Here is a 21,104-nt window from a genome sequence, read left to right on the forward strand (position 1 = left end):
ATTAAGGATGCATATAACACACGTATTATACAAGAATAAATAAGTCTTGTGTACATTTAACAATCGGAGCTGGTGCTTTTTGGGATTTTTCACTAGCCAATATATTAGCAAATATCGCTGTGGGCGCTTATTAGAGCGGGGTGCTTATTACGTCGAATATGGTAACACAACTTCACATGAGAAAGTACAATAGACCATTATGTCAACTTAAAATTCAATTGAGAAAGAAGTCAGTTAATAATATGCTGGTAAACAATGTAAAGATTGCCTGTGCATATATCTTGGGACTTACCATGCACATTTCTCTGTAGGTACAGATCTCTGTATGTGGGGACATAAATATGCACAATACTAGCCAAACATGAAATGGATCTACTTTGATGCAGTCTTCCTTTTAACTGTACCCTACATATACAATGAGACCCCGTTAATCTGGACACTCCTTGTGAAAAAAGTTACAAATAAATAGGATGTTCTACAGTCATTGCCCAGGAGAATCTTTCTTTCATGTTTCTTAAACCATATCATGATCATAAGAACAACTATTTATTTCAAGGATTGTCAAAAGGCCAACATTTGATTGATTACATATTATCCATAACAACAGCTGACAAGTCATCACCATCTGTTCATGCCCCTTCACTCCTCCAAATGAAGAACTGCATCAGCAGCAAAGTTAGTGAGTGAGTGAGTTAGGATAATTGACGAGTATGGTTTTTCGCCGCTTTTAGCAATATTCCAGCAATATCACAGCGGGGAACACCAGAAATGGGCTTCACACATTGTACCCATGTCGGGACTCGAACCCGGGTCTTTGGCGTGACGAATGAACGCTTTAACCACTAGGCTACCCAATCGCCTGAGTTAGGCTAAAAGTGGCAGTATTCCACGTATATCACAACAGCTTGATGAGGAACAAAGCCCAAATTGATGCAGATTTGAGGTTTACCACAATGGTGTAACCAATGACCACGGGTATTGTGCTGAACCAATCAGGGTGAACCACAATCATAGGACACAACTCTGTGAATTGCGGCCTCTTAGACGACTGATTCACCCATGCCCCCTCGTGAGCATCAGAATCGCTGGCTTGTAATCATCTTTTCTGAAGCTGAGGAGGATCTGGCTTTGGGGGAGTTCGACCTTGCTTCATAGTGGACCTTCTCGGCGGAGGTCGGCAGTCGGCGCTTGGTGGGGCCTCGCTGGACCTGGCGCGCTCTCTGTCCGAAGCCCAGACACTGCAGTGATTCGGTGATATAGCGCTGGGAGGGGGACACGCACAGCAACACCAGTAGCTTGGCATCACCACCTGAGGGACAGCAAGACGAGGGAGTAGAAGAAAACAATATCTTCTATGTTTCTCAAAACAACAAATAACCATTTCTTCATGCTTGCTCATGAGACTTTTGAAAATAACTTTGTATTTTGTTTAACGCCGCACTCAGCAATATTCAAGTATCGTGACCAGACAATCCCGTGATTGACATCATGAGCATCGAACCACGGAATTGGGATATGATGACATGCATCAACCAAGTCAGCAAGCCTGACCACCCGATCCCGTTAGTTGTCTCTTACGACAAGCATAGTCACCTGTTACGGCAGGAGTGAGTTGCTGAAGACCTATTCAACCCAGGATCTTCACAGGTATTGAAAATAACTAGTTGCATTAATTATAAGAGTTGCGAATTTTCTGACTGACTGCATTATTACTTTTAAGTAATCTTATTTACCAACTGGCTGCATTTTCAGACAGTTCATGAAACTAGACTAACTTGGTATTTGACACCGATTCTTTCACACTGCTAGAGTTAAACTGCCCATGACAGATTACCTATAGTAATATGAAAGAACCAGGTGTTCTTTAACTTTTTTGAGTAGTATGTAATGCTTGGATTTGATAAGGTTCAGACTTACCTATGGAGTCCTGTAGCAGATGTGTGAGTTTGCTGTTCCGGTACGGAACATGGGTCCTGTTCTCTGACAGAGCACCGAGCACATCGGCTAATGCAGACAAGCTCTTGTTGATGTGTGACGCCTCCCGCAGAGCTGCTCCCTTCACTCCGGACATCCCTGAAAGTAGACAACACTAGTAGACAAATAGCTGATAGTAGGCAAACAACTGATACTAGACAAACAACTGACAGTAGACAAACAGCTGATAGTAGGCAAACAGCTGATAGTAGATAAACAACTGACAGTAGACAAACAGCTGATAGTAGGCAAACAACTGATACTAGATAAACAACTGACAGTAGAAAAACAGCTGATAGTAGGCAAACAACTGATACTAGACAACTGACAGTAGACAAACAGCTGATAGTAGGCAAACAACTGATACTAGATAAACAACTGACAGTAGACAAACAGCTGATAGTAGGCAAACAACTGATACTAGATAAACAACTGACAGTAGACAAACAGCTGATAGTAGGCAAACAACTGATACTAGATAAACAACTGACAGTAGACAAACAGCTGATAGTAGGCAAACAACTGATACTAGATAAACAACTGACAGTAGACAAACAGCTGATAGTAGGCAAACAACTGACAGTAGAAAAACAGCTGATAGTGGGCAAACAACTGACAGTAGACAAATAGCTGATAGTAGGCAAACAACTGATACTAGACAAACAGCTGATAGTAGACAAACAACTGACAGTAGAAAAACAGCTGATAGTAGACAAACAACTGATACTAGATAAACAGCTGACAGTAGAAAAACAGCTGATAGTAGGCAAACAACTGATACTAGATAAACAGCTGATAGTAGACAAACAACTGACCGTAGACAAATAGCTGATAGTAGGCAAACATGACACGAGACTGACAATTGATAGCAGACAAACGGCTAATAGTAGAAAAAAGTTGGTATTGGATAAAACAGACAAGCAGACAAACAGCTGATAGTAGACTGACAATTGATAGCAGACAAACAGGCGACAGTAGACAAAACAGCTGATAGTAGAATGACAATTGATAGCAGACAAACAGGCGACAGTAGACAAAACAGCTGATAGTAGACTGACAATTGATAGCAGACAAACAGGCGACAGTAGACAAAACAGCTGATAGTAGAATGACAATTGATAGAAGATAAACAGCTTATTGAAAAAACAACCTGACAGCATAGACAAAGAACTGATGGAAGAAAAAAGCTGAAGCCACTACGACTGGGGATTGGGTAACAAGCCCCTACAACAGGGGACTGGGTAATTGAAGCCCCTACACGAGGGGACTGGGTAAATGAAGCCCCTACAACAAGGGACTGGGTAATTGAAGCCCCTACACGAGGGGACTGGGTAAATGAAGCTTCTACAACAAGGGACTGGGTAATTGAAGCTTCTACAACAAGGGACTGGGTAATTGAAGCCACTACACCAGGGATGGCTCATTAATTGAAGCCCAACAGGGGACGGGGTAATTGATCGCCCTTAAACACATATGACACCCCATTTACTAGATTTACTTGATCCATACTTAGTCAAACCAATCTGAATCTCCACCAATACATACATGCTTTCAAAATGAATTGATACATTCAGCACATATGTCATAAGTAACCCCTAGGCAGATGCCATATGTGAGACACAACCAACTAGATCACTAGGACACAAACCTACTCACCAACACATTCACTCCCAGCTAGATCAACTAGTTGTAGCTTGGTACGGATGACTGGTTGTTGATTGGATGGCAGGGAGGAGGCACCTGATTGGTCAGGACTTGACCAACCACTTGCAGTCAGTGAGGAGTGGGTCAGGGACTGCGACCGGCTCTTCTTATGGTGCACAGATTCTAGAAGACCAACAGGGCTAATTCATTTCAGTATTCTCTTATGTCATTTATTTTGAAAAGAAAATATCAAGCTGGTGAACTGAGAAGTGTTCAGAAAAGAATCTCAATGACATGTACAAGTCTTTGATAGGAATTTAGGAGTTGGGAGAACATGAAGACATGAAACTTTGATAGATAACAACTTCTTTACTGATTGTAATGACGTTTCAGGGCTGCTACTTGCCCCTTCATCAGGTGACTTTTCAGGTGTATAATTGAGGGGGCATGAATAGCCCTGAAACGTTACAAACATTAAATAAGATGACCCTCCCCTAATGCTTGTCATATTTATGGATGACCTTCCCCATGTCCTTGTACATCTTTTTCATGACCTTCCCTGAAAAGACAAAATACTAAAGAACTTTACATCTTATTTACCAAATTCCATTTCGTCATGACTCTCCCCAAATACATGTATTATTTTTTATGACCCTCCCCTGATTCTCTTTGACCCACCCATCCCTATAATAAATGCCTGGTCCCTAAAAGTTCCATGTCTTGATGACATGTATACTTCAGCCAACAAACTACATGAAGTTGATACCTTCGGCATCCGACTTGGGTCCGCCACCGACTGCGAAGAAGCTGGGAGCCTGACTGATGAGAGTCAGCGTGACCACCAGGTGGGAGCGACTAGAGTGTTCGTGGACCATTGTGGCGGACTCACGGCGGGTCCGCAAACCTCGCTGTACCAAGCACATCACATCATACACAGTCGATACTTGTCTACAACACATAAAAAAAACCCATAGGACCATCATGATTAAGCATAGAAGACAGAAGTGGACACAGAGTGAAATAACCAGCTTGTGATACACATCCATTGGGGATCCATTCGTTGTTCAACCCATAGGGGATTCCGGGTTCTACCCCATGGGGATTCTGGAATCCACCCTTGTGAGGGATTCTTGGGTTCCACCCTGTGGTGATTCAAGGTTCCACTGCGTGGATATTCCCCTTGTGAGGATTCCGGGTTATTTCACTTACCTATGTTTTCCATGTGAGGGAACTGAATGCTATGGGTCAACATATGATTTCATCTACAAGACCCGTGAAGATCCTGGGTAGAATAGGTCTTCAGCAACCCATGCTAGCTGGAAAAGGCGACTATGCTTGTCGTAAGAGGCTACTTACGGGATTGGGTGGTTAGGCTCGCTGACATGGTTGAAGCATGTCATCGATCTCTATTGCGTGGATCGATATTCATGATATCAATTACTGGATTGTCTGGTCCAGATTTGATTATTTACAGAGTGCCTTCATATAGCTGGAATATTGCTGAGTGCGGCGTTAAACAACAAACTAACAAACAAACAAAACAATTTCATTTACAAATTATCCTTGTGAATAAAGCAGTAATTTATCAGCATGTACTACAGTAAACTTTCCAGCCTTACAGGATAAGGTAGAATGCATAGAGCGGAGGCGGGTATTACCGATATGGTAAGGGGGAAACCCTATGCAAATAAGTGCATTTGGGCAACGAGTTCTCTGAAATCTGTTTTCAGTCAACTCTATTACCACAATATGAAGTGTGGCCTTATTTTTTGTGTAGTGGGTTCGTAACACAGCACGAAAACGCAAACCAGAAGTTCAGCATTTACCGATGAAGGGTGGGTCTGCCGATGACTTCGGTCGGCAATTACAGATAATTTAAATTGAACTCACACCTTTAAGTAATTAGTACCTGTGTGTAGTGCTAAAGATAGATTTATGAAATCCTAAAAGTGTAAATCCCAAAATAATATCAATGTGGTAATGTGACGAGAAGACGTCGAAGGACTATAGCTTGTTTCAAAATTCCTTAGATTACCCAACTACAGCAAGATATGATTGGCTTATGGGCAATGTAGGTCATGAATATTTATGTCACTTAGGGGGTCAGAGTTCAAGGAGGCCATGTCTGTCGCACATCGATTGTTATGGATTGACAGTACGTACTTTTTGGCAATCGAAGGTTCATTCCGGAAGAGAAAGAATACTAACTATTGACATGCGCATTTATGATGGTAAATGTGTATGAATAACATGTTTAAGATGGGATTTATAAATCCATCGGTAAATGCCACATCATCGGTAATACCCGCCTCCGTTCTAACAAAAACACATTACCAGAGAAAATCATTTCCATAAGTATCATGTCATTTCCCGTAAGTTGGTTGGTATAAATCTTCAACTGTGACACTGTCATGACACAGTACAGTCGTCTTACTTGGAGGTAATGGTGGGCAGGCTGAGGAGACCGTCAGATCCGGTGACCACATCGTGTTTCACATTGGTGTCACGACTCAGTAGGTCTCGGATGTCGTTGTTGTAGATCTCCACAACCGATACCTCCAGGGAGTGTGTTCCAGGAGGCTTTTCTGATATCAATCTAGGGAAATATAACTTGGATATCAGTCTAGGGAAATATGATGCTGAAATTTGTCAAGGGAACAACAATCCAGGGAAATATAACTCAGATATCAGTCTAGGGAAATATAATGCCGATATAAGTGTTGGGAAATATAACTCAGTTATCAGTCTAATTAAATATAATTTGGATATCAATCTAGGGAAATATATATACATATCAGTCAAAGGAAATATAACTTGGATAGCAGTCAAGGGAAATATAACACTGATATTAGTATTGAAAATATAACTTGGTTATCAGTCTAGTTAAAAATAATTTGGATCAATCTCGTTAAATATAATTCAGATATCAGTCAAAAGGATTATAACTCTGATATTAGTCCAGGGAATATATTTAACTCAATCAATGGAATTAGAACTCATTATCATGATTATCATCATGGTGGAATATAAAATATCTGTCTTCATGGTTTATGAAGATATAGTAAATAACAATACTGCTGATATTGGTTAAACAAATACTGCACGAGACGATGTTGATCCTTCAGGAACTCCTCCCTTGCACGATGTCCCTACCTGAAGAGCTCCCCCCATGCACGATGTCCCTACCCGATAAGCTGCCCCCATGCACGATGTCCCTACCCGATGAGCTCCCCCCCATGCACGATGTCCCTACCCGATTAGCTCCCCCCATGCACGATGTCCCTACCCAATGAGCTCCCCCATGTGCACAATGTCCCTACCCGATAAGCTCCCCCCATGCGAGATGTCCCTACCCGATGAGCTCCCCCAATGCACGATGTCCCTACCCGATGAGCTCCCCCCATGCATGATATCCCTCCCTGAAGAGCTCCCCCCCATGCACGATGTCCCTACCCGATGAGCTCCCCCCATGCACGATGTACCTACCCGATGAGCTCCCCCCATGCACGATGTACCTACCTGATGAGCCCCCCCCATGCACGATATCCCTACCCGATAAGCTCCCCCCATGCACGATGTCCCTACCCAATGAGCTCCCCCCTGTGCACAATGTCCCAACCCAATGAGTTCCCCCCATGCACGATGTCCCTACCCGATAAACTCTTCCTGTACACGATGTACCTACCCGATGAGCTCCCCCCATGCATGATATCCCTCCCTGAAGAGCTCCCCCCCATGCACGACATCCGTACCCGATAAGGTCTTCCTGTACACGATGTCCCTACCTGAAGAGCTCGCGTGTGGCCCTGGGTATGACCCCCTCGTCGGGGTGCATGTCGTTAGATGGGTGGTAGTCGTCGTTGCGGTGACTCCCCAGCATGGTGTGTGTCTTGCCACTGCCAGTCTGACCGTACGCCATGATGGACACGTTGTAGCTGCGGCAGAACATGGAGACAATCAACACTCAACACCTGGCTCTATAGTCCTCTAATTATACTAACAGACATTTTTGATAAACGGTATGTTTTTTATTGCACAAAAACAGAAAAATATATCCTGTTGATATGAACGTGATAAATGGTACAATTAGAAGTGTTGTTATCAACAGAGAATATGTAAGTGTGATATGTATGTTACAGTATTTGACTACAGGTGTTTGTGCAGGGTTTTACATGACGTAGAAATGTGCTTCCAGTACGCACATATGTATAGAATGGACTCAGAAAATATATTTTGTTTCCCAAGGCACGCACATTATATTCATTGTACCAAATTCTTGACAAAAAATATACACTTCCTGTACTTAATGTAATGATTACATCTTACAGTACAGGACACTGTACTATTTCATTACATTACAGGACCCTCATAATTCCTGTGTGGACCCAAGAAATTAGTAATTCGGGATCTCCTGGACCCCTAATTTTGTAGGGTAAGGTAAAATTCTATGTTTGTGACATGATAAATATAAAGAATATTTCAAATCATTACCAAGTTCCTAATATCAAACATTCCTGTATTAAGTGTGTTCCTTTGAAGCACTATCAATCCATATCTATTAATTAGCAGATTATTGGTTAATTAATCAAGTCAAATAAATAGTTGTTCAACTGCTACCCATTTGATACTCTCTGTGGAATCTACTCTAATCATGCACATGATTGGAATCAAATCAATCAAAACAAATTAGAAATGAATGGAACACTGCTTCAGACTGCTCCATTGTACACACATGGTGAGGTGAGGTGAAATGAGGTTTTACGTCGCGTCCAAGATTATTGCACTTATATAGCGACATGCATGTACGTGTGTGTTTGTGTGGCTGCTTGTACTAGTCCGGACTGATGCCGATTTATAGTGCTAGCTCACTGAGATACCATGCCACAGTTTAACATGAATACCCCACTCAGACACAGTATACTGACTCCGAGCCGACCAGTCCTTGTTTTAGCCCCTTAATGCTGAGCGCCAGACAGGGTAACAACAAGTACCATCTTTTAACGTCTTTTGGTATGATGCGGTCGGGGATCAAACCCCGGACCTTCCGCTCTCTGGGCGGACGCTCTACCACTAGACCACGGAGGCGGTCACACACATGGCTATAACAGGAGAAATTCACGGCTGAGGTAGAATTACTGTCGTTGATGTGACCCAGGAATTCTGTACAACCAACTCACCCATCAAGCAGTGAAGTCAGCATGGGCTGAACTTCATCAAACACATGAGCTTGTTTCTCATCTGGGGAATATACCCTGAAAATGGAAGAAAGTCAAATTGTCAGAATGCCCATCAAACACATCACTATAGCTGACTTGGTTGAAACATGTCATTGTATCTCAATTGCGTGGATCGATGCTCATGATGTCAATCACTGGATTGCCTGGTCCAGACTCGATTATTTACAGACCACTGTCATATAGCTGTAATATTGCTGAGTGCGGCATTAAACAACAAACAAACAAACAATACATCACTATAGAGCAGAGTATCGCATCTTGTGTTACGATTCATATCACGATACGGACTGACGATACTATTGGTATCACACCACATCAAATAGTGAGAAATGATGAAATCACTGAAATACAGCTCTAAAACCTCTTTCTTCGTACATTTATTTATTGTTATCTCAAAAACTTTAACAAAGGAAACCACAAGAAAAAAAACAGTTTTAAATGAAGGGATGGTGTTATATGTAACAGTTAGTCGGCTTCCCCTCAGTCCCCATGTCCTCGTGGTCTGCCATGCCTACAGGTGGCGCTATACTACTTCTGCTATTATGGGATGTAACTCTATTAGTTCCTGTTCTATTATAGCGTATCATGCTCTCACATACTGCCCATTCAAGTATAGTGTGCACCTAAGTATCGATGATATCGTAGGTATCAGTGAATCATTACAGCCTAACTCTAGATTAATCACCACATCACAGCATATACATGCAAACCTCATGTTTCAGCTTGACCGGCATGTACCAGTTATTGTGAGAATCAGATCCAACACTTGGGGCCATTCATGAGCCATATGGACCCCATCGATTTCTCTCCAACACTTGGGGCCATTCATGAGCCATATGGACCCCATTGATTTCTCTCCAACACTTGGGGCCATTCATGAGCCATATGGACCCCATCGATTTCTCTCCAACACTTGGGGCCATTCATGAGCCATATGGACCCCATCGATTTCTCTCCAACACTTGGGGCCATTCATGAGCCACATGGAAACCCATCGATTTCTCTCCAACACTTGGGGCCATTCATGAGCCACATGGACCCCATCGATTTCTCTCCAACACTTGGAGCCATTCATGAGCCATATGGACCCCATCGATTTCTCTCCAACACTTGGGGCCATTCATGAGCCACATGGACCCCATCGATTTCTCTCCAACACTTGGGGCCATTCATGTGCCATATGGACCCCATCGATTTCTCTCCAACACTTGGGGCCATTCATAAGACACATGGACCCCATCGATTTCTCTCCAACACTTGGGGCCATTCATAAGACATATGGACCCCATCGATTTCTCTCCAACACTTGGGGCCATTCATAAGACATACGGACCCCATCGATTTCTCTCCAACACTTGGGGCCATTCATGAGCCACATGGAAACCCATCGATTTCTCTCCAACACTTGGGGCCATTCATGAGCCATATGGACCCCATCGATTTCTCTCCAACACTTGGGGCCATTCATGTGCCATATGGACCCCATCGATTTCTCTCCAACACTTGGGGCCATTCATGAGCCATATGGACCACCATCAATTTCTCTCCAACACTTAGGGCCATTCATAAGACACATGGACCCCATCGATTTCTCTCCAACACTTGGGGCCATGCACGAGCCATATGGACCCCATCAATTTCTCTCCATCAAAGACAGGTTAACAGTTCTATGTAAGATTAATCAAAAGAAACATAAATTCAGTTTATGAAACACTGTCAGATCTTAACTATTGCAATAAAACATGTAAGAAGGCACGTACCTTTCAAATTCAAAGACTTTGTTGTGTTTAGCTGTCCTAATACACACATTCTCCTGTAGACAGAGTAAATATTGCATGTATATAAGATACTGTATAAGATATTGCATGTAAGATATTTGGCATAAAAAAGTAATTATAAGACTTTCATCCCCCTCTTGTGTGTCCATTTCTCGGTCTCCTTCACAAAATATATCATCCCCCTAGCCCAAACATTTACTTTTCATCCGAATCACATCTGTCAGCTGTTAACGTACACAGATACCTTAAAAATGGTTGTTTCCAAAACAAAAACAAAACTGCCTTCCAATTCAAATTTTCAAAAACTAAGGATAATTAATTTATTGTGGCCTTATATGAAAAAAGTTATATCATGATACATGTTGTAAGATATTAGCATCCAGATAACGACACAATGAAAACCCTCCTTATCCTCTGGACCATCTGTTAGTATGTCAGTCTCCGTGTTACTTGAAACAATTTGACATGAGCAACTATTTACAATTTGTAACACACTCCCATGAATACACTCTCAATGCTCACATCATCATAAAAGTGGACCACAACTTCTGATTTTGCGCCAGACCTGTGGAAAACAAAACAAACATACTTCAGTATACACAAAACTTACATAAAAAAGTGCATGGTTTAAATTGTTACTGTTATTAATGATGAAAGGGCTTACCTTCCAAGAGTTGACACATCTTCATTTCCGCAGTCGAACTCCATGAGTGGTCGGACCCGACAGTGGACACGGATGTTTCCTCGCAGTTCCTGACAAACAAGGGGAAACAATGGACAGACTAACGCTGTATATCTCACACACAGGAGTACAGACTAACAGCGTATATCTCACACACAATGGAGAACTGAGTAACGATGTATATATCACACATAGGGGTTTAGTTCTTGAAAAACATTGGGAAACAGTGTATGGTTGATTTGATAAAAGTACAAATGTCTTGTTACACTTCACTCTGTGTTGTGTAGTGCCTCACTGTGAGTGTGTTGTGTAGTGCCTCACCATGAGTGTGTTGTGTAGTGCCTCACCATGAGTGTGTTGTGTAGTGCCTCACCATGAGCGTGTTGTGTTGTGCCTCACCATGAGTGTGTTGTGTAGTGCCTCAACATGAGTGTGTTGTGTAGTGCCTCAACATGAGTGTGTTGTGTAGTGCCTCACCATGAGTGTGTTGTGTAGTGCCTCAACATGAGTGTGTTGTTTAGTGCCTCACCATGAGTGTGTTGTGTAGTGCCTCACCGTGAGTGTGTTGTGTAGTGCCTCACCATGAGCGTGTTGTGTTGTGCCTCACCATGAGTGTGTTGTGTAGTGCTTCACCATGAGTGTGTTGTGTAGTGCCTCACCATGAGTGTGTTGTGTAGTGCCTCACCATGAGTGTGTTGTGTAGTGCCTCAACATGAGTGTGTTGTTTAGTGCCTCACCATGAGTGTGTTGTGTAGTGCCTCAACATGAGTGTGTTGTGTAGTGCCTCACCGTGAGTGTGTTGAGTAGTGCCTCACCGTGAGTGTGTTGTGTAGTGCCTCACCGTGAGTGTGTTGTGTAGTGCCTCACCATGAGTGTGTTGTGTAGTGCCTCACCGTGAGTGTGTTGTGTAGTGCCTCACAGTGAGTGTGTTGTGTAGTGCCTCACCGTGAGTGTGTTGTGTTGTGCCTCACCATGAGTGTGTTGTGTAGTGCCTCACCGTGATTGTGTTGTGTAGTGCCTCACCGTGAGTGTGTTGTGTAGTACCTCACCATGAGTGTGTTGTGTAGTGCCTCACCATGAGTGTGTTGTGTAGTGCCTCACCATGAGTGTGTTGTGTAGTGCCTCACCGTGAGTGTGTTGTGTAGTGCCTCACCGTGAGTGTGTTGAGTAGTGCCTCACCGTGAGTGTGTTGTGTACTGCCTCACCATGAGTGTGTTGAGTAGTGCCTCACCATGAGTGTGTTGTGTAGTGCCTCACCGTCAGTGTGTTGTGTAGTGCCTCACCATGAGTGTGTTGTGTAGTGCCTCACCATGAGTGTGTTGTGTAGTGCCTCACCGTCAGTGTGTTGTGTAGTGCCTCACCATGAGTGTGTTGTGTAGTGCCTCACCATGAGTGTGTTGTGTAGTGCCTCACCGTGAGTGTGTTGTGTAGTGCCTCACCGTGAGTGTGTTGTGTTGTGCCTCACCATGAGTGTGTTGTGTAGTGCCTCACCGTGAGTGTGTTGTGTAGTGCCTCACCGTGAGTGTTGTTGTGTAGTACCTCACCATGAGTGTGTTGTGTAGAGCCTCATCATGAGTGTGTTGTGTAGTGCCTCACCATGAGTGTGTTGTGTAGTGCCTCACCATGAGTGTGTTGTGTAGTGCCTAACCGTGAGTGTTGTTGAGTGCCTCACCATGAGTGTGTTGTGTTGTGCCTCACCATGAGTGTGTTGTGTAGTGCCTCACCATGAGTGTGTTGTGTTGTGCCTCACCATGAGTGTGTTGTGTAGTGCCTCACCATGAGTGTGTTGTGTAGTGCCTCACCGTGAATGTGTTGTGTAGTGCCTCACCATGAGTGTGTTGTGTTGTGCCTCACCATGAGTGTGTTGTGTAGTGCCTCACCATGAGTGTGTTGAGTAGTGCCTCACCGTGAGTGTGTTGTGTAGTGCCTCACCATGAGTGTGTTGAGTAGTGCCTCACCATGAGTGTGTTGTGTAGTGCCTCACCGTCAGTGTGTTGTGTAGTGCCTCACCATGAGTGTGTTGTGTAGTGCCTCACCATGAGTGTGTTGTGTAGTGCCTCACCGTCAGTGTGTTGTGTAGTGCCTCACCATGAGTGTGTTGTGTAGTGCCTCACAATGAGTGTGTTGTGTAGTGCCTCACCGTGAGTGTGTTGTGTAGTGCCTCACCGTGAGTGTGTTGTGTTGTGCCTCACCATGAGTGTGTTGTGTAGTGCCTCACCGTGAGTGTGTTGTGTAGTGCCTCACCGTGAGTGTTGTTGTGTAGTACCTCACCATGAGTGTGTTGTGTAGAGCCTCACCATGAGTGTGTTGTGTAGTGCCTCACCATGAGTGTGTTGTGTAGTGCCTCACCATGAGTGTGTTGTGTAGTGCCTCACCGTGAGTGTGTTGTGTAGTGCCTAACCGTGAGTGTTGTTGAGTGCCTCACCATGAGTGTGTTGTGTTGTGCCTCACCATGAGTGTGTTGTGTAGTGCCTCACCGTGAGTGTGTTGTGTTGTGCCTCACCATGAGTGTGTTGTGTAGTGCCTCACCATGAGTGTGTTGTGTAGTGCCTCACCGTGAATGTGTTGTGTAGTGCCTCACCATGAGTGTGTTGTGTTGTGCCTCACCATGAGTGTGTTGTGTAGTGCCTCACCGTGAGTGTGTTGTGTAGTGCCTCACCGTGAGTGTGTTGTGTAGTGCCTCAACGTAAGTGTGTTGTGTAGTGCCTCACCATGAGTGTGTTGTGTAGTGCCTCACCATGAGTGTGTTGTGTAGTGCCTCACCGTGAGTGTGTTGTTTAGTGCCTAACCGTGAGTGTTGTTGAGTGCCTCACCATGAGTGTGTTGTGTTGTGCCTCACCATGAGTGTGTTGTGTAGTGCCTCACCATGAGTGTGTTGTGTAGTGCCTCACCATGAGTGTGTTGTTTAGTGCCTCACCATGAGTGTGTTGTGCAGTGCCTCACTGTGAGTGTGTTGTGTAGTGCCTCACCATGAGTGTGTTGTGTAGTGCCTCACCATGAGTGTGTTGTGTAGTGCCTCAACATGAGTGTGTTGTTTAGTGCCTCACCATGAGTGTGTTGTGTAGTGCCTCAACATGAGTGTGTTGTGTAGTGCCTCACCATGAGTGTGTTGTGTAGTGCCTCACCGTCAGTGTGTTGTGTAGTGCCTCAACATGAGTGTGTTGTGTAGTGCCTCACCGTGAGTGTGTTGTGTAGTGCCTCACCATGAGTGTGTTGTGTAGTGCCTCAACATGAGTGTGTTGTGTAGTGCCTCACCATGAGTGTGTTGTGTTGTGCCTCACCGTGAGTGTTGTGTAGTGCCTCACCATGAGTGTGTTGTGTAGTGCCTCACCATGAGTGTGTTGAGTAGTGCCTCACCGTAAATGTGTTGTGTAGTGCCTCACCGTGAGTGTGTTGTGTAGTGCCTCACCATGAGTGTGTTGTGTAGTGCCTGTCTCCTCTTCTTCTCCTTCCCGTGCCTGTCTGTAACGTCCTGCAGTGCAGCTTGTAGCACCAAAACCTGGTCCTGTAACACTGTTATCATACATCTATTACGCACTTGTCCTGTAGCCATGGTAACATTGTGTCATAATAAAAGATATTACACCTGCATATTTCTAAACTACAAGTATTTACCTGAGCTACAAGTATTTATCTGAGCAATAATTACTTACCTGAGCTACAATTGAAAACTTAAGCTTTAAGTGCCTAGTTGAGCTACAAGTGATTACTTAAGCTACAAGTGATTACTTAAGGTATAAGTGATTACTTAAAGTTTAAGTGCCTGGCTGAGCTACAAGGGATTACTTAAGGCTTAAGTGCCTGGCTGAGCTACAAGTGATTACTTAAGGTTTAAGTGCCTAATTGAGCTACAAGTGATTACTTAAGGTACAAGTGATAACTTAAGGTTTAAGTGCCTGGCTGAGCTACAAGTGATTACTTAAGGTTTAAGTGCCTGGCTGAGCTACAAGTGATTACTTAAGCTTTAAGTGCCTAGCTGAGCTACAAGTGATTACTTAAGCTTTTTAGTGCCTAGCTGAGCTACAAGTGATTACTTAAGCTTTAAGTGCCTAGCCGAGCTTCAAGTTATTACTTAAGCTACACGTGCCTAGCCGAGCTACAAGTGATTACTTAAGCTACAAGTGATTACTTAAGCTACAAGTGCCTAGCCGAGCTACAAGTGAGAAAGTTTACCTGAGAGACTAGAGGAATGATCCTGGTACACCTGTCTGTGTTGTCTGACGACAGCACTGGCGTGGTCGATGTGAGACTGGAACTGCTCCGGCATCCTACTGGCTACATTCATCACTTGTCCCATCCCCTCTCTCAGCAACTACAGCAGAGATCAATGAGTGAGTGAATGAGTGAGTATGGTTTTACGCCGCTTTTAGCAATATTCCAGCAATATCACGTCGGGGGACAAAAGAAATGGGCTTCACATATTGTACCCATGTCGGGAATCAAACCTGGGTTTTCAGTGTGACGAGCGAACGCTTTAACCACTTGGCTACCCGACCGCCCCAGCAGAGATCAGAACCATGAATACATGCAATACTCACAACACACACATAGGAAAGGCAAAGAAACCGACAGTGGGTTTCATTATGTTAATCTTCATACTTTATACACTCGAAGTCAAAGATCAGGGGTAATGGTGACCAGTATCTGATTTGCTTATAATTTGCCAGCAAGCATACAAGCTGGTGAGCGATTTAAATATATCAAATGAACTGTAGCTAATTCCATGTGATGAAATATTACAGCAATCCTGGACCATACAAACCATAGGTTGAAAGTGTGAGCACCAGTCTGATGGAAAAAGTTGTTTAAGAAGCTATCATGTTGTTATGTGTACAAGTTGACATCTTGATGTACATCTTATGTGTACATCTTGAACGGAGGGGGGCACAACGTCAGAAGGAACAGCGCAATCACGCACTACACGTGCTGCATAGTATCCATCATTGTTGACTGACAAGTTGCGCTACTTAGCTGATGTGAAACAGTTCATTCTTAAGGTATATGATTTCTTTCAGTGTGAAGCAGAAAGAGGAAAAGCATTTTCTGCCATTAATAAATGCTTGAAACAAGCTTCTAAAGCTCTTGGTGTGTCTCCAAACAAGCTGAAAAATGATGCCTGTTAAGGGGACTCCAGCAATCAGGCAATGCAAGTGGGGAGCATATCAAAATCATGTAGAGTTGATAAATTTGACAGTTTTCAGAAAAATCATGTCAGACGTGCAATTGTTAAACTACATTCAGAAAATTTGTACATGTCACCAAGACTCTTGACGGAATACCTTGAACCTGAACATGATTTAATTGTTACAAAATACAAGCTATGGCAGCTTTTGCATACATTTGGATGCAGATACCAAAAGACATGTGGTGAAAATTGGGCTGTGTTATGTGAATGATCTGACATCCTTCGTCTCCAAATCATTATCCTCGAACTATCAAGCAGAAACGTGAAGAAGGATATGATCCTGTTTTCCCAGCTGAGACGTGGGTAAATGCCTCTCACACAGCCAGCAGTCAGTGGGTACCCGGCGGGGACTGTAAGGAGTCCGGGAGAAAGTGACCAATGGGAAAAGGTGAAAGACTTATCGATCTCCATGCTGGATGTGCTAGTCAGGGTTTTCTCCCAGGCAGTGAGCCAAGGACAAGGACAACATGGTCTACCACACAGATATAAACGGCAGGTATTTCTGGAGTGGGTGAAAATAAACTGGTCTCTGCTTTGCCTGCCAAATCCCTTATCATCATGGACAATGCAGCATATCACAGTATGCAGGATCAAGACAGCAAGGCCCTGAAAGGTGATATGGCGACGTGGCTGCAAAGGACGAATATGACCTTTCCTCCACAACTCTATGAAACCATCAAATGTAACATGCCCGAGCCTGTGTATGTGGTTGACCATTACATCAAACGTTAAGGTCACGCTGATTTACCACTGAGATCTGAACCCAATAGAGTTAATATGGGGTATCATCAAAGACAACGTTGAACAATTGCAGGATGTTGAAAAGCTAGTAAATGAATCCCTTGGTCGGGTAACAGTGGAAGCATGGCAGAGTTGCGTTACCCAAGTCGTCAACGAGAGTCAACATACTAGTCATGTTATGGACTTCAGCAAGCAACAGTCCCACCTATAGTTGTGACCAACAGCACTGACACAAGCAATTCCGACGATGAGGTCTGTGACATGAATGAGTCAGATTGCGATTAAAATTATCATGAGACGATGCCTCTTTTGCTGTCTTGCCTTGAACCGTTGTGTAGCACATGCAGTGCATGTTCGCACTGTTCCTCCTACCATTGTCCCCCCCTCCGTTCAACATGTCAACTTGAACATAATAGTTTCTTAAACAATTTTTATCAGTGATGGGAATAAAAGTAACAAACAACAGATAGTTTAGGGTACAGGGTATTCATTGCCATGTTGACATTTAATAGACTATTCCTGATTTTGCAATTCATTGTTCTCATTTGTAGTCAAAGGGACTGTACCTGGTGGTAAGTTGTGGTGAAATGGGGTTTAACGTCTCATTCAAGATAACTGCACTTGTATATGATGTGTACGCATGTGTGCAGCTGCCTGTACTAGTCTGAGCTGACGCCAGTGTCTTAGTGCAAGCCCATTGAGATACCATGCCGCGGTTTTACATGGATACTCCACTCGGACACAAAATACTGACTCTGAGGAGACAATTCCTTGTTTTAGCCCCTTAATGACAAACGGTGACTCTCTGGTTACTTCCTGTTGCTGGTTCTATCGGACAGTGTAAGTAAGTAGTCCAAATTACGTACCTCTATTTCCTGTTTGAACTTGGAAGCCTTGTCTGACACTTTACTCCTGAACCTTCTCTCTGCTTCATACTTAGCTGCCACATCTGTCAGCCCTTCCCTGGAGCTCTGCACTTCCCCCCTCAGCTGAGCTAGTTTCAGGTACAGCATAGCATTTTCTGTTTCTAGTGAAGCTATTCTTTCCTGTTTTTTCTGAAAGAAAGAAATGTCATTGACACAAATCATGAGCATGTATCCTACAGGGCAACGTAAACTGTGTTTGTTTTATAAAATATTTAACAATGTGATACTGTCAAACCTTAACGATTTAGTACCTTGAATCCTACAGGGCAACGTAAACTGTGTTTGTTTTATAAAATATTTAACAATGTGATACTGTCAAACCTTAACGATTTAGTACCTTGAATCCTACAGGGCAACGTAAACTGTGTTTGTTTTATAAAATATTTAACAATGTGATACTGTCAAACCTTTACGATTTAGTACCTTGAATCCTACAGGGCAACATAAACTGTGTTTGTTTTATAAAATATTTAACAATGTGATACTGTTAAACCTTAACGATTTAGTACCTTGAATCCTACAGGGCAACGTAAACTGTGTTTGTTTTATAAAATATTTAACAATGTGATACTGTCAAACCTTAACGATTTAGTACCTTGAATCCTACAGGGCAACGTAAACTGTGTTTGTTTTATAAAATATTTAACAATGTGATACTGTCAAACCTTAACGATTTAGTACCTTGAATCCTACAGGGCAACGTAAACTGTGTTTTTTTTTATAAAATATTTAACAATGTGATACTGTCAAACCTTAACGATTTAGTACCTTGAATCCTACAGGGCAACTTAAACTGTGTTTGTTTTATAAAATATTTAACAGTGTGATACTGTCAAACCTTAACGATCTAGTACCTCACTCTGTCGGGGCAAACATAACATGCAACCTTAGAACTGCTCATAATATAACCAAGCCCTTATTATTTATAGTATTTACACACAAAGATTTCTGAATCCTTGTTAATACCACCTTGCATAAAATTGTGGAATACATTACCCATTTAACAAAAGAATATTGAAACCTTCTCAAAGGAAGATATCGTCATAGAGAGATATCCTCATAGGGAGGTTTTGTTAGTTTGTTTGTTGTTAAACACCACACAGGAATATTCCAGCTATATGAAAGCGGCCTGTAAATAATCGAGTCCAGACCAGACAATCCAGTGATTGATATCATGAGCTTTGATCAACACAATTGGGATACAATGACATGCATCAACCAAGTTAGCGAGTCTGATTACCTGATCCTGTTAGTCACCTTTTACAACAAGCATGGGTCGCTGAAGACCTATTCTAACCCGGATCTTCACATGTGTCATAGGGAAGTAGCTATGCTTCTGGGGAGATATCCACATAGGGAGATACCCTCATCGACAGATTTCCACATGGGCAGATTTCCACATAGGGAGATATCCTCATTGGGAGACATCCGAAAGCATTTAATTCAAGCCATTGAGCGGAGGGCAAGCCCCACAAACCCCTTGTTATTTTAGCGAGGTGAAAAAATGGCATCTGAAAACTTGTACCGTTACTAAGGAATGAGCTTGTGCACATCCCATGGGAAAAATGGCGGAAGATGTCGGGTGTATTGCATTCTCTCCTATTTTTGTGATGCTCATGATGTTAATCACTGGAATGTCTGGTCCAGACTGGATCATTTACAGACCACCGTCATATAGCTGGAATATTGCTGAGTGCGGTATTAAACAACAAACCAACTCATAGGCAGATACCAACATGGGGAAATATCAAACATTCCAATGAGGATGCCTGAGAAGGAGATATCAAGAGAATCCACAATAATTATGCAGAAAACAAATGACACTAGGACATTCTAAACAAATTCAAGATGTATTATCTATTTGTTATGGGAGTTTTTGTGTCTTTAGGCAACAATGCAGTTTACCGGGCACAGCCCGAGCGCTACCATCCGCTCAGTTACCGCATTATAACGCGTCCGCTGTCTCGCTATTCCGTTACCGTGGCTCACGCCTTTTCGATCCAATATCCCTTTTCGATCCTTAGGGTTAGCCTGCTTAGGGCAAGGGTTAGCCATAAATTATTACCTTTTCAAAGCGTCAATCCAGGTTATTCGATTAGAATAATCACGAGAGTTATCGCATCAAGCGTGATGCGAAACACATCGACATACACCATAGCATTGCTCAATTGGTTCGTCATGTTGATACAAACTATGGCGTGTGTGGCTTCAAGAAAAGAATGAATGGGAGGGCAGAGCGTGATGTCACATGCATGAAAAATGTATTGTTTATTTAATTGCGAAGCGCGTTAAAGAGGTACTAATGACCTGTTAAACGAGCACTGATTACATATGTAATAGGCCTTGTGCATGTGGTCCAGCAGTAGAGCGTCGACTAATTAACGCGTTAATTAGCCAAGCCAGTGAGCCGACGAAGCGTGTTCGAGTCCCCACAATGGTAATTGGATCTGAAAAAGTGCACCCGGTAAACAGCAGTACTCCATGTCATTAATAATTTTGAAAATCTAGTTTCAAATCATTCTGATTTTTTTCATTCAGTCTAGAAAACTGAGTGTATGAACAGGTATCTGTATCTTAATCTGGCTATTCATCACGACCAGCTGTAAGGTGGTGAGTTCGTAGTGAACAGCTGGTAATTAACGATGAACGGAAGGGCTGTCAAAGTGATCGTAGCTAATGTCAACAGTGGTCAAGCCTCAAACCAGCTTCAGCGGCAAAACCTGTAGTAGAAGTTGCAAACCAAGGTTGATTGGTACTCACTCTCAACTGAATGTCTTGTTCTTTCACTTTCCCCGTTAGAAAATGACTTCTGTCTAATCCCAAAGGCATGACCGTTTAAATACGTGAACGAAGCCGAGTATCTCAAATATTGTGAATCTGACAAGCTCAGACAATTTCGGATTTCGCCGCCATAGCGGATATTTACGTCTTTCCAGA

General features: G+C 43.1%; 1 protein-coding gene across 1 annotated transcript; it reads right to left on the reverse strand.

The window, feature by feature from the left end:
- Positions 1-453: 453 nt before the first annotated feature.
- On the reverse strand, positions 454-21,104 carry LOC124140362 (kinesin-like protein KIF25). Its single transcript, XM_048384680.1, has 14 exons — positions 20,928-21,104; positions 18,108-18,296; positions 15,489-15,627; positions 14,725-14,828; positions 11,298-11,386; positions 11,156-11,198; positions 10,616-10,668; positions 8,796-8,870; positions 7,404-7,553; positions 6,053-6,214; positions 4,385-4,566; positions 3,631-3,801; positions 1,918-2,073; positions 454-1,309 (listed from the first exon to the last, which is right to left on the reverse strand). The coding sequence occupies exons 1-14, from the start codon at positions 20,994-20,996 to the stop codon at positions 1,077-1,079; spliced, it is 1,815 nt and encodes a 604-aa protein (XP_048240637.1). The 5' UTR covers positions 20,997-21,104; the 3' UTR covers positions 454-1,076.

Source organism: Haliotis rufescens, unplaced genomic scaffold, assembly GCF_023055435.1.
Source record: "Haliotis rufescens isolate VD_foot unplaced genomic scaffold, xgHalRufe1.0.p SCAF_5, whole genome shotgun sequence".
NCBI classification, from domain to species: Eukaryota; Metazoa; Mollusca; class Gastropoda; order Lepetellida; family Haliotidae; genus Haliotis; species Haliotis rufescens.

Excerpts from the sequence above, each read along its gene's own strand:
- LOC124140362 (XM_048384680.1), bottom strand. The coding sequence starts at position 20,996 with ATGCCTTTGGGATTAGACAGAAGTCATTTTCTAACGGGGAAAGTGAAA. Across the intron at positions 3,802-4,384 it reads ACCCAAGTCGGATGCCGAAG|AATCTGTGCACCATAAGAAG; the intron begins GTATCAACTTCA and ends TTGGTCTTCTAG. Across the intron at positions 2,074-3,630 it reads AGCTGGGAGTGAATGTGTTG|GGATGTCCGGAGTGAAGGGA; the intron begins GTGAGTAGGTTT and ends GTCTACTTTCAG.